Genomic DNA, 14,663 nt, shown 5'->3' with positions numbered 1-14,663 from the left:
GAATGCATTTAATCAACGCTCCAGAACATGAGGCTGCCTACAACACTCGAATCCTAGCTAAAAATACATTGCATCAAGTTTGGATCTTACACGCATTGAAAATAATCACTGCCTCAGTCCATCACAGGATCCAGTGCTGTGTTTCCATCTACTGGACAGTGGCGGCCAGGTCAAAGGCTTGGACCTCAAGCCTCTGGCAGACACATCAACTCTTCCCACCTGAGTACAGATTCCAGGGTTTTGATCTCTGGGCATCTCTAGTATTTGTGGAAGTCCTGGGCTGTCAAGTTCTTCTGATAGGCTTGGGTTTTGTTCTGAGTTACATTGCATGGTGACTGACATTCAGCCAGAATTGAGTGTGGGGCTCATCTGATGTCTAAGACTGCTGGCTAACCACTATGTCTTATGGTCCCACATCCTGTGTCCAAAGTATTGAGAAAATGTGTTCCCTCTGTCCAAGGCACTCACTGCAGATGTTATAACCAGGATTTCCTTATTAGTTCTAGCTCACGGTATACTGGAGCCAGCTCAGGCCACCTCTCAAGAATTTATTTTGAGCATCTTTTTCCAACATGCCGTTAGTTTGAAATCAGCCATGATGGGAGTATTCACACCACAGAAATCAGTGAATGCTAAAATGCAATTTTTTTCTCCTGAAGAGCTCATTGTTAAACACTTATCAGACAGACTGCTGGCACTAGCTTTAATTCCAAGCAAAGAACCACATTAAACCACCACTTATGCAGCCACCAAACAAGAGTAAAATATTAGTGTACCATCTCAATGAAGCACAAATGGAAAGTCTCATGTATTTATTTACTTGCTCAGTATATATAACAGAGATTGCAGTTTGCAAAAGACAGCTTGGTAACTAACAAGTCAAGATTGTGCTTTCAGGTTTGAGGCACAAATACTTAATATTGGCAAAAAAAAAAAAACAATCTGCAATAAGCTACTCATTTATTGGCAGGTTTTGATTTTTCACTTAGCACATAAAAGATCTCCAGGTGGTTAAACTGCATACATTGAAAAATCATTAAACAAAGGTACTGGGTAATGTACCTAGAAACGTGGGGTCACAATTTAAAATTTTAACATGATTTTTCTTCTTTATCCTTTTGTTTTTATATCATTTCAACAGTATTCCAATCCTAACCTTCGGGTGGATACCCTCTGCAGCCCTTCCTAGCATCTTGTTCCTCACTAAAATAGTACCAGAGGTTAACAGTAAGGCAGCCTGATCTTATATCTCTGCAAGAATCATTTTCAATAAATACTGAACTACCACTTCTTTCTGTCAGAAAAACAAAACTATATGGCTAATTCAGTGAGTCCGCCGCTTGCTCCTACACGGAGCTGCAGACCTCTGAGCTGGGGCTGGAGGCAGGACTGTGAGGCCGTGAGGTAGGGGTGGAGGTGAGGGGCTCAGTCATAGTGCACTTTGCCCTTGGCCCCCTCCGAGCTAGACAAGTCTCCATTGCAAAGTGTCTGGAATGGCGAAGGAGGCCTGTCTTCCAAGGCACACGTCATCCTCCTTATGTACCTTCGAAAGGCCTTCTGAATAACAGCAGCACCTCTTTCCTCTTCCTTTCTCTTGGTGGTGGTGACTATGGGTTCATATAACTTCTTGAAGGGATTGGCTTCCATGAACTTTTCCTCCATCATTGCTTTCATGGTATCCAGGCCACTAGAGTCACCAAGTACCCTCGTGGTGAAGGCAAAGAGAATATCCATACAGTGCAGGCGATCCCCACTCACCATGGGCAAGTCCATTACTAGGAACTGGAATTTATTTGGCTTTGCCACACGCAGAGGCTCAGGCAGGGCATCGGCAAAGTCGGAAAGGGCAGAGTATTCAATAAACTGTGTTGCTTTGGGGTCGAACTTTTCCCAGACTTCATAGAATATTTCAAAATCATCTTCACCCAGAGGTTCTTCACTCTCTTCAGTGGCTGTATTGAAGTTCTCTAAGATCACAGCAATATACATGTTGACGACGATGAGGAAGGAGATGATGATGTAACTGACAAAGTAGGCTGTGGCTACGGTGGGGAGGTGACTGTTGGCTGAGGAGTTGTGTGAGTCTCCTGAATTCAGCATGGGGTTGAGGAGAGAGTCCCAGCCTGCCGACGTGGTTATCTGGAAGAGACAGAGCATGCTGCCCTCAAAAGTTTCGAAGTTGAATATGTCATCGATTCCAGACTCTTTCTTCACTTCAGAAAAACATTTCATGCCTAAAATGGCATAGATAAACATAACCAAAAAGAGCAGAAGGCCGATGTTGAACAGAGAGGGAAGGGACATCATCAGAGCAAAAAGGAGCGTCCTAATTCCTCTTGCTGCCCGAACAAGTCTCAGGATGCGCCCAATCCGAGCCAGGCGGACGATTCTGAAGAGCGTTGGAGGGAAAGGAATGTGCTTCTGATTTTCCAAGGCAGAGACCATTGTACCTGGAGAAGAAGGGTCAGTGAATATCCAGCAGGAATTCTGGTTTCAAACTATGTCTTTTGTCTCAGAAACATAGGGGTGTGAACTTTGAAGCCATGCTTTGTAATTTATGCCTAAAACTAAGAATTTTCTTTTTCAGTATCAGGTAAACTGTCCACCTGTTCTTTCACAAGAGGAATCATTTCCAAGGGCCATACAGTTTTAGATGGGACTTTTGATGGGGTAAGTCGTATAATATATCAAGGACAACCAAGGAAAGGAATCTAGTTTATGAAAGGCTACTTTGGGGATTATCCCTTATAATTGAAGTACATTATCTACGTTGGATTTTTAAAGTCACTCTTAGAGCAGCAAACAAAATCATTTTCCACACTTATGAATATATAAAATGGAAAATGGAAAAACTATACTTGGAGTCTTTTAGAGTCAAGGAGAAATTTCTACTTCCAAAGGTTGGCTGGAGTCTGAGCTAGCTGTGAATATTGTGGAATCTCTAATAATCCCCAAGTTCCTTAAAAGGGACAGGTTCTTATTTATTTAGAGGAGTTCAAATACAGCCTTGCTACAGGCAAGAACAGTCTGATGAAAGGGTCAGGCATGTACCGGGCTAGAGGGAGACAGTGGCATTGGGACGCTCATCCTGGGCTGAGGCTTCCCATAGATCACTCACATTTGTCAATAAGCTCCTCTAAGGATTCCTGAGGGCCGAGCTCACAAAACTTGAGGCTTGAAATTGGGAGATACTTTCTCTGTTGTTGTGGACACTCCAGAAAGGGCACTTCAAGCAGAGCTTTGTGCAAACAGGTGAATATTTGGCCTAAAATGTCACCCTGTTCTCTCATTACCTGCTCTCCAGGCAAGTGATACAAGGAGTTAAAACAGTCACATTTTGGCCCAAATATTCTAGAATGACTGGAACATGCTTGCCTTGTGTAGGCATGACCTTGTTGTTGTTTTGAGGATCCTCTAAAGTCATTAGGGGTCATGGACAGTGAAAATGGTTCTCCTTTCACCTAATGACTAAAGAGAAATAGTCGATGATATCCTTCCCTAACTGCCCACGTGTGCCAAAGAAGTTTAATTCATATGTTCATTGGGCTGTCAACCCTGGCAACAGTGAAATTTATTAAGTGCCAATTCAGCAACATTCATCCTTTAAAAAGGCCTGTCTTCTGCATAGATACACCTTTGATTAATCAGGTCCACGGTCATCTGTCCTTTCTCTGAGCTTAGTTCTTCTGTGTAGCATGTGATTGGTGCCTAGTTTTTTCTGAGAGTTTAAGATGAGTAAGCTTTAATTCCTCACTTGGATTGCTAACTCCTAGAGAGAGACTTACTCGGCTCATACTCATTTTGTTTTACTGTAAAAGCTTAGGAAGGAGTTTGGGAATGTGTTGAGGCTAAGTGTTGGATAGCAGATGAAGTGGCAAAAGCACATTAAGTTCCACCCACACTGGTAAGTAGGATTTGGCTTCAGGGGTGAATTTTCTCATCCACTGGAACAAAATGCTGTTTGGCACATGTAATTGCAATTGTCTAGCAGCTGTCCAAAGGACAGATGTCAGAGATATTTCCAGGAACTGTATAATACCAGGCAAGAGCCAGAAGCAGCTGTGGAGTAAACGAACCTCTTTGCACATCAGAGGAAGGGTTCTCCCAGCTTCCAGAGGGCTGCCCCAGACCTGTCCTAACACCATTTTCTTCTAGTTTTTATTCCTGCTTCCAATTTCACCAGAACTTGTGATTGAAATTGACTAATAAAGATTAAAGTTCCATTGAACTATAAACACTTGGAAGAATGTACCACTCAACTTTATCTACATAAACTTCATGGCTTAGGAACCAGGGCAGACTAGGGACTGAAGCACGTTTTTGCTCTCTGGCATGCCTGTGTTGCTGCAGTAGCAACAGGAACCAAAATATTTTGATCCATCCTATCTGTCTAGTGCATCACTTCTGAGATTGCACAAAAACATCCACTTGTGAAATCAGTTTTCCTTGTCTTTGTTGCTTGTTGAACTATGAGAAGGGTCCCTGGGCAGTTTTGCATAATTATAAAAAGTCAGACCCATAGTTTAGTTGAAACCAGACTTCAAAATCCACGAGTAAATGCCAATGGGCTAGCTATGAAGAATTTAATTTCCAAGTTGTGTGTGTTTTATGAAAAGATGTCTGGCAAAGGCTGGGATATAACTCAGTAGTAGTGCACATGATCCCCAGCACCAAAAAAGAAAGAAAAAAAGGTTATAACCTTCATTCTTCTTCCCTAAGGTTAGGAAAATTAGACGTACAGCCTGGGACTGGTTGGTGAGCAGGGTCAGAACAGTTGAGAGAAGCATAGTTCACACTGTGGTTGAAGTGAATGTGGGATTCAGAACAAAGAGAGAGTACTGCTTGTCTCTATCAGACACAGTCTAGAGTAGGCCAGGGGCCTGGAAGTCCAGTCTAGAGTTGACCATAGGCCTATATAGAAGGTGAGGGAAGGACCCAGAATGCAGGAGGATCCAATCATTGTGATCTAGCATCTGCATGTATTTTGAACAAAGGAAAAACATAGGTGCTAAGTGCCAAATCCTTGAAATCACAGAGGGCTCATTAGAGTTCATAGTTGCACAGTAAAGGTAGATTTTGACCCAATTATCTGTATAAATCAGGTACCACTGCAAGAACTTCTAAATCATCTTAATTTTGTTCATCACCATTGAAAAAATCTATTTCATTGGTGCTGACAATCAAAGGAATGGAAATTACTCTCTATCTCCTAGCAACTTCCCTTAGAGATGGCATTAGTATGCCTGTCTGTTTTTTTCAGATACCACATTAAGCCTAATTTGTTGCTTTGTGGATAGTTTGGCCATACTTCCAAATTATAATATTTACAGGTTTACTTCTAGATCTCAGTTAAAAGCCTCTCTGGCCGCTGATTTTACTTACTGATAATAGAAAGAACCACGACCACACAATCAAATAAGTTCCAGCCATTGGTGAAGTAGTATTGCCTCAAAGCAAAGATTTTGATGAGACATTCTATCGTAAAGATGACCACAAAGGCTATGTTGAGATTCTCAAGGATAAATGTTGCCTCTTTGGATTGTTCATATGATTCAGCCATCATGCTAACCATGTTTAGGATAATGAGACTCATGATGAAGATGTCAAAGACCTGGCTTGTGACCAGGTCAAACACAAGACCTTGACATTTGTTCTGAGGAGAAAAACAAAAGAAGAAATCATTGATCATTTGGAATCATTAGAACAAAATAGTGTACATTTAAAAACCACGTAAATACAACAGAACTTGTTCTTTCTTAAAGTAGGCAGCTCCTTGAAATAAAAACAGACCTTTTTGGAGGGCACGGCATTCTTTTTTTTGTTTTTTAGATCCACAGTGTCACCTTATATTCATTTAAATTTAATTACATAACTGGTTTTAAGTGCATAAGCTTATAATTTTAATTCTACTTTAAAACAAAAACAGTAGACGAAAAATTCTTGGGAGCAACATAACTTTGAGGTGATGGATGATGTTGTTTTCCTGAAGCAAAACAGCTCCTGTTGGATTTAATAATAAAAGGATGAACCTTGAGCTCTAATATTTCATCTGTTTCTATATTTTTACTTCAATAATATTAAAGCAGAGAACATTTGCTTACATAAGTATCTTGGGCAAAATGGACTGAACATCTCCAAACTTCTATTTATCAGTTCGGAATAATCAGAACTTTTATAACTTAACCAGAACTCTGCATTCAGGGGATTCTTGCATGCTAATTTTCTAATTCCTATTACAATAAGTTAGATAAATAGTGTTTAATCCAATAACTATTAAAAATGAAAAAATTATCTGATTATTTCCTATTATTATTGAGGATCAACTTGCATTTTGGGTTCTTTTTGGATGAGCTACTGCCCTTCATGTGACTATAAACCGATGACAGCTCTGGTCTAAGTTCTAACCCTAGTTTGCATGCCTCGTCTATCATGTGCAGTAAAAATCTCAAATATTTCATTATTTTCTTTAACTCACCTGCCTGGTGCTTTACTGAGTGCAAAACTGTTCTGAAACACAAACTCAGACCTGAAATTGAGTGACATGCTTGACTATACATTGGTTGTTTTACAATACATGTATATATTTGATTGTTTCATATTATCATTGAATCAAAAAATGCACATACTATTCTATTTAGCAAACTCATGGATGGCTAAAAGTGAATCATTAGAACTCCCAGGGATCTGTTAGGGTAAAATGACAAAAGACGATGTTGGTTTTTGGTGGTACCAGTAAACAAAGACATAGCATGCACGTTTAAAAGCTGACGTGGAGGTTGAAGCAGAAATAGAGTGTTAGAATCAAGGGGACTATGGGACAGAGACAGCTGACATTGTTTCCGGTTGGTCGATCCATTTAAACATCCAGAGAACAGAGAACAAGGGCATTTTTGAGGGAAAGTGATGAGATCTGTCCTGAGCATGTTGAGTTAGAGGTGTCAGTGGAGCATATAAGGGCCAGGAGTAGATAGAAGTTGTATTCTGAGCTCAAGTGCAGAATCTGGAAGGCAGATATGGCATCCCATAGCATCAACACTGATATGAATCAAAACCATCAAAGTGACTGATACCATTCAGGGCAATGAGAAGAAGGGAACAGATCAAGGGGAGGGATGCTATGTTTAAGTAGGAAATTTTCAAGCCATGTGTTGGAAGTCCTAGGCTTTTATCAAGGAGTTCTGAGGATACACCAGAAATCCAAGCACATTTCCTAGGTAAGAATGCATCTGGAACGTCAGCAAGGACATGGAGAAAAGATGTGTTTACGGGTGGTTTTCTGGGAAACAGAACAAGAGGCAAGAAGAGACGTAAGTACTGACTTTAGAGATGATTCTAACATTTAGACAAATAGAGATTAGAGGTATAAATAACTTAAGTGTTAGATGACCAAAAAGCATTCCATAACTCTTCAGAATATACAGAGACTCTTAAACCTCAATATTTTTTATTATTTTATTATTATTTCTTTTGGTACCAGTGATTGAACCCAGGGGCACTTTAACACTGAGCCACATCTCCAGCACCCTCTGCTCTTTTATTTTTTATTTTGACAAAGGGTCTCAATAATTTGCTGAGGAACTCACTAAATTACTGAGGCTGATCTCAAATTTGTGATCCTCTTGCCTCAAGACCCCAAGCCTCTGGGATTACAGGTGTAAACCACGGCACCCAGTACTGATTTTTAAATCAAGTAATGAAGTCACTTTGTGGGGATGCTTCGAGAGAAGCCAGAAGTGAGTCCAAATCCCTTCCTCTATTGCTAGAAACAAAATACATCAATACTCAGACTAAACCAATTGGATTTTCCTCCCTGGGTCATTGCTACACATTTGTTCTCAAAGTCAAAATATAACATTCAGAGTTTAGAGATTTAAAAAAAAAAAAATCTCTGTGAAGGTGAAGTTGTGGGTGACAGGTTAAGAGTTGACTGGGAATCTTAGTTCAGACTCAGGGACATCTGAGAACATGATGTTGGATTTACATCATGCCCCACTGATCTCTGGAATATAGAAGTTAAGATATATTAACATATTAAGATATATATGCAGTCTTAACTGGAGAGATTGTATCAAAGTCATTCATCGAAGGTTTGGTTGGTGCGTTGTGGTTATACAGGGAGTGTTGGGACTTGGCACCTGCTTCCAGGTGATCCTTTGGTAAACATGCTATAGAAGATGGTTAAGGAAAGGAGGTAGCAGCTTTCCTGCAGGAAAGTCCTCCATACCCACTGTAGGTCCTGTCTTGTGCCTACCTTGCTCTGCACAATGAGGGGTCAAGAAGTTGCATCTGTACCCTAAGTTCTGTTTGGCTGTGTGCTGCATTGCTTGAAGCAAACTGGTAAGTATGTGGGAACATGTAGTGTCTTGTGAGTCTTTGAATTAGTTAATTCTAATCCCAGGACCAAGTGGTATTAAGCTAGGGGTTGCTTAATAAGCACAAGTAAACACAGTCCCTAGGTCTTATTTTGTTGACTCAAGTCCAAATAAGAACTTCAAACTGAAAGGAGTACTAAAAAGTGAGCTGGTATTTTTTTTTTAAATTTATATCTTAAGTTTATTTTAGATAAATCTTCATTTGTATTTAGCTTAAAAGTTGTACAAACCATCAAACCAAGTCTAATATTGAAGATTATTAAAGCTAGATTTGATTTAGCACACACTGTTAACAGATGTTTCACACACTGTTAACAAATGAAACCTCTCCAAATACAATTGTATCATTAACCTGTGGCCAAAAATTCCCTCACTGTACAACGGATACATTCTAAATACTTGACCCTGAAATTCACCGACACTTTTAATGTGATACAAATATTTAATCCTAGTGGAAGTCTGTTTATGTCCTAAAACACAGTCTTTCATTCAACAAATAATTAACGAGAGCACACTTTATGCCAGATTGTTTTGAGTCCCAGGAATAGCAGTAAATAGAACATACCTTTGACCACTTCAGGTTTCATGTTCAAATGAAAATCTCTAAATTCTCCACACGCTTCAGATAGCAAGCCTGCCTTCCATTCTGCTTTCTCTACTTCTCAGACCCCACTGACCCTCCCTGCCAAGGAAGCCTTCAAACTCACTACTCAGAGCTACCAAATGTGCTCACTATTTTGAAGATCAAGTATCCCTTCTCCAAAATGCTTGGGATGAGAAATGTTTTGAATTTTGGATGTCTTTGGATTTGTGAGTATTTGCATATACATAATGAAATATCTTAGGGATGAGACCCAAGTCTAAACACAAAATTCATTTATGCTGGCCCATGCCTGTAATTCCAGTGACTGGGGAGGCTGAGGCAAGCAGATTGCAAGTTCGAGGACAACCTCAGCAAAGCAAGGCCCTCAGCAACTTACTGAGACCCAGTCTCAAAATTAAAAATAAATAAATAAATAAATAAGAAGGCTGGAGATGTAGCTGGAGGTATAAAGCACCTCTGGGTTCAATCTTCAGTACCAAAAAAAATCTGTGCTTCATATTTGCCTTCTACACATAACCTGAAAGTAATTTTATACAATATTTTCAGTGCATTCACATTTTGACAGTGACCCATCAGGTCAGATGTGGAATTTTTCACTTGTTGACATCATCACTAATCAAAAAGTGTTGTATTTTGAAGCATTTTCTGATTTCAGGTTTTGGATTAGGGATGTTCAACCTGTACTTTCTAATCCAACGCACGGAGCCAGTACTCAAAGCAGTATTCAGCTGCTACTGCCATCTTGCCCCATGGTACCTGACCAAGCAGGATTCAGAGAGAGCAGGGTTAGCAAATTGTGGTCCATGGGTGAAAGTCAGCGAGCCTGATTTTTTGTTTTTGTATTTGTTTTTATGTCCAATGGATAATAGCCACATTCATTCGTTCTTTACTGTCTGTGATTGCTTTATCACCACAATGGCAGAGCGCAGTAGGAGTGCTGGAGACTGCAGGCCCATCAAAGCCTATTTAGCCCTTTGCAGAAAAAGTTGCTGAATCCCTGCTGCAAAGTATTTATTATAAAGTGGAAGTGAGTATGCATGACCTCAGCGTCACACAAGCAACCTCACATATACTGGTAAAGGACATTATAAGTACATTTTAAATTGGTTAAAGTCAAACGAGTTGCCAACTTTGCGTCAATGCAATGCACCTATGGTGCGTTCACTAAAAATTACATTGAACTTCTTGCCCAAGCTCTTTCTAATGCACACGACTGCCTAATTTCCTTAGGATTTGCATGTATCTGGGATTTTGTTGAATTCTTAGATAAATATGTAAATTTAAAAGATTTACAGTATGGCTTTGCAGAAACCTGAGTTTCTCACCATCTCTTATCTGAGCTATGTATTTAGAATCATTCGATTGCTCTCACCAGAGGCCTTGGAATGGGTTTTTGAGGTTTTTTGGTTCCTAATTTTTTCATTGCACTGTAGTATTTCTTCTGTTCTTCTGTCATAAAAATGTCTTGTCCACCTAGGTATAAGGAGAAGATGAGAGTTATTTACCCTTAACAGGTTTTTTAAATCAAATTCTGAATTTTTAGACACAATTTTAAAGTTTCATTGCATCTCTATCAATAGTTCTTAAAATTTCAATGGGAAGCAAAAGAAGTTGGACCCTAGGGGAGAGGTGGAAAGAAACTGTTTAAGGGAGAAATGAAGTAACTTTTATCAATCATATTTCACTTTTTATAACATGGATTACAAATAGCAAATGTCTCCCAGAATCTCTATAAAAACTGCATATATTTCAGATTGCATAAATTCAACTACACTGTAACAATTACAGGAATTAACAACAAAAATTTACATTAAAAACCCTGCAAAGTGGCAACTACAATTCTCCCAACCAATAAACACCTTAGAGCCGCTCTTAGAAAAAAAAAAAAATCACAGAGCTTTAAAGCTATTTTCACCACTGACCAAGAAAAAAAGACAGAAAAATGGGCTAGAGTTTTAATTTCTGGAAATTTTGGAGGCAAACTATCTAGAAATGCTGCATAAACTATAACAGAAGTAAGGAAAATCTCCAGGTTCTGAAAATTGAGAAAGAAAGAAATTAGAGTGGTAAAGAGTTCTAAAGCCAGGGTTGGCCTAACAGCATTTGCTAATTTCTATGAACTAGAGTCTTGGATTTTCTTGACTGTAAGCTGGTTGTGGCAAAAAAAAAAAAAAAAAAAAAGACCGTGGGCTAATGTGAACAGAGGGAGGCACACAGGACCCGGCAAGCCTCTGGGACTCTCCAAGGGCTTCCAATGACAGGATAAAGAAGAAGACAGCCTCTTAGCAATGAAAGACACCAGGAAGCTCGGTCTGGACCAGGAGTAAAACCCTGTCTTCTCTGATACTCTGTGACTCCAGACTCATCTTGATAAGCATGTGAGATTGGAATTTACTCTTCCAGTGTAGACCAAAGACAAATAGCCCTAGACGTTAACCTAGAAGGTAATCAGGTTGCTTAGGGATGCTGGGCAGAAATAAATCTTTTGGTAATCATATGTGTGTTGTGGGATAAAGAAAACGAGTCATTGTGGTTATTTTAAATTTATCATCATATCCTATGCTCTTGAGAATCAGGTTTTTTGGTGTGGAAAAGGAGGCACAAGATGTATCAGAGAAGGGGTTATATGAATTATCTATATGCATAGTTCTACACTTATATTTCCTTTAATTCCTGAATTTAAAGTAAGTAGCTCTATCCACTGGAAAGACCTAGAAATGATGATAATGAACAGTCTGGATTGTAGACTTGAGACACCATTTTCAAAAAAAAAAAAGCAAAACAAACAACAACAAACTAGCACTTCTTAGAGAAATGGCTGATTTCAGATAAGGACAGAAAGGCTACAACCTAAGCCTGGAATATCTTGTCACTTCACAGAACAAAAATACTGTCAAATGGGAGAACCTCATTTGAACCCTGATTTGAAAGCAAAACTTCAATAGAAGTGAATAAATAAATAAAAGGAAAAAATAAATAAATCATTTAAGAATATTAAAGACATGGCAATTTGAACATAGATGGAGTAATTTGATGAATTCAAAGAATACATTGTTTTAGGTGTGATAATGGAATTGTGGTTATGTGAATGCACATCATAGGGATGTATGGAAAATCATGGAGAATCCATTAATCTGTGCAATTAATATGTGTTAATAATTTTAATAAAAATAGACATGTAAAAAAAGAGATATGCTGAAAAATATTTATGAATGAAATGATGTGATGTCTTGTCATTTACTCCATAAAACAAATCCAGTAGCAGGGCTGAGTAAGGGTGTAGATGTTCTTAAGTCAATAAATGTTGTGCTAGTATACTCTTGTGCATGTTTGAAACTTTCTACAAGACAAAACAAAAGGATGTTATGGAATGATCAAAACAATAATTTCTAATGTGAGCTTAAATCTAAAATCACAAGGGCTGACATCTAAATTGCAGGTATTGATTGCAATCAAGATGCCTATAACAGAGGTGACTACATTGCTCACACCCTCCTGAGTAGGAGAAGAAATACAGTTGGTGTAACAATAGCGAATAACTAAGCTAAGAAGGCTAATTGGTACCAAGGTACATTTTGGATGAATTATAAGATTTCAACAGTAAAATTTTAAAAAGAGGCTTAAAAAAAGATAGAAATACCATAGGTGAATATTTAGCTACTTGATTTCAGAAAACGTCTTTCGTTCTTAAATGTGAGAAAAGAGCTGGGGATATAGCTCAGTTGGTAGAGTGCTTGCCTCACAGCACGAGGCCCTGGGTTCAATTCCCAGTACAGAAAAAAATAAATAAATAAATTTATATATATATATGCATAAATGTGAGAAAAGGAACCCAAAAGGACAATCTGACTCCATTAACATATCTATAAGTCAAAATGTCATAACAAAATATAAGAAGTGAGCCACAAAGTGTACTTACTATTTTAAAATGTGTAAGAAAAAGATGTCATCTTAAATATAGACAAAAGATAAAACAAAGAATTCTTTGAAAGTACTTAGGGCCACCAACCTGTGAACAAGTGTGTCACCTCACTAATGATCAAACACACAAATATAAAACAGGAAGATAACACTTTCCTCATAAATCTAGAGAAGATTATAAATTATAACCATTAGAATGGTGCATAACCAGTCATTCTCATAGCCCGCAGGAAAAGGCTAGCTACCACAGCCTTTCCGGGAGGTAATTTGACAATACCTTTAATGCCTTAAATATTCTAATTCTAGGAATTTATCTTGAGGAAATAATCAGACATCCAGGGGAATGTTTATGATTGCTTTAAAAGAGCAACAAATTTATTATGAGCTCAAAAACTACAAAATTAAAAATATAAGGAATTCCAACCAAGTAAAAGGAATTATATGTTTAGTTAGAAATTACTGGAGAGAACTATACTAAAATGATAATAGGCACTGTCTTGTGTGGTTACCGTTTGATGATTGTTGGAGGATGATATATATTTTCTTTTTACATTCCTGACTTTATCACTTTTAGTATGAAGCTCCTGTGGATTTTGGAATCAGAAAAATAAGTATCTGTCCATTATAATGCATGGGCAAAGACCTCCCTAGCCCTTCCTCTTCCCCAGTGATCTTTCCAAGTAGTTTCAATAGATCTGCTAAGACTAGTGTTGGGAACCAGGACAAAAGTTTGTTGAAAGAGGAAAGTTCATACTTTTTATTGTGGATTTAAAAAAAAAAAACTTGTAATGTTATTAAAATATGACTATAGGACATAAATACTTATCCTGGTGATTGATATTCTATTAGGGTCCAATTATTATCAGGTTTAATCTCAACGAAAACAATGTCCATTAAGAAGAGAAAACAAGTATCAAAACAATAACTTAATAACACCCAGATATTTCCATTCCCTTTGGCCTTATCTTGGAGGATGTTCTCCAGGCAGAGGTTTTTTGATCTCAAGCAGATCACAGACAACAGTCTACTTCAGACTCACGTTCCATCAAAGCCTTTTGCAGAACCGAGGGGGATTTACCAAGTCAGGGCAACCGGCATACTTATCTTTTTCTGCTGTTGGTTGAAGTTGTCAATAATAACACCAATAAAGAGATTCAGAGTGAAGAATGACCCAAAGATGATAAAAACTACGAAGTAAAGGTACATATATGGATTTGCCTCAAAAGCTGGCTGTTTGTTTACCTGTTAGGGATTTTTTTTTTTTAATGAGAGAAAAAAACAATTATTGAAGAAAAATTAAACAATCCTGTTTTATCTACAAGACAAAAGCATTTTTTTACCAGCAACATTACACACTTAACCTCCTCCTGATGGCCACTGTCCCTCTGGAAAGTCCTTTTATGCTGTCCCTCACTTAGCTTGAATAGTGCACAGGTATGGGGTGGGGGGGACAGGCTCAGGCTTTTCTTCTAAGCAATGGAGAATCATTAGGATTCTGAGAGAGGCGTGGAATGATCCCATTTGTCTTTTGAAGGTCTTCTGAGCATCGCAAATTATATTCCATGCTTATATGATTCTGTCAAAATGAACTAATAAAAAATAAATTTAAAAAAAGAATTCAGCTTCTTGGGGCACCAGAGTAAGATGAAAGAGAATAGAACTTGAATATGAAGGAATGAATGGAAACTTGAGTCTTCAGTGAAGACTTGAATGAATTCAAGATTCAAAGATCTTCCTCATTTTTTAACAACTTGATTTACCTTGGA

General features: G+C 38.3%; 1 protein-coding gene across 1 annotated transcript in view; it reads right to left on the bottom strand.

Moving 5' to 3' along the window:
- Positions 1–1,425: 1,425 nt before the first annotated feature.
- The window catches only part of SCN11A (sodium voltage-gated channel alpha subunit 11), a gene marked incomplete at both ends in the record, with an annotated part of 95,600 nt that continues 82,362 nt past the window's right edge, over positions 1,426–14,663 (bottom strand). The window contains 4 exons of the mRNA XM_079116159.1: positions 1,426–2,450; positions 5,383–5,653; positions 10,349–10,449; positions 13,998–14,139. Coding sequence (XP_078972285.1) covers positions 1,426–2,450; positions 5,383–5,653; positions 10,349–10,449; positions 13,998–14,139 — 1,539 coding nt within the window. The remainder of the gene's footprint in view (positions 2,451–5,382; positions 5,654–10,348; positions 10,450–13,997; positions 14,140–14,663) is intronic.

This window comes from Sciurus vulgaris, assembly GCF_902686455.1.
Source record: "Sciurus vulgaris genome assembly, chromosome: 16".
NCBI classification, from domain to species: domain Eukaryota; kingdom Metazoa; phylum Chordata; class Mammalia; order Rodentia; family Sciuridae; genus Sciurus; species Sciurus vulgaris.
Note: the sequence above shows the minus strand (reverse complement) of the source record. Positions and strands in the feature narration are given on the sequence as shown.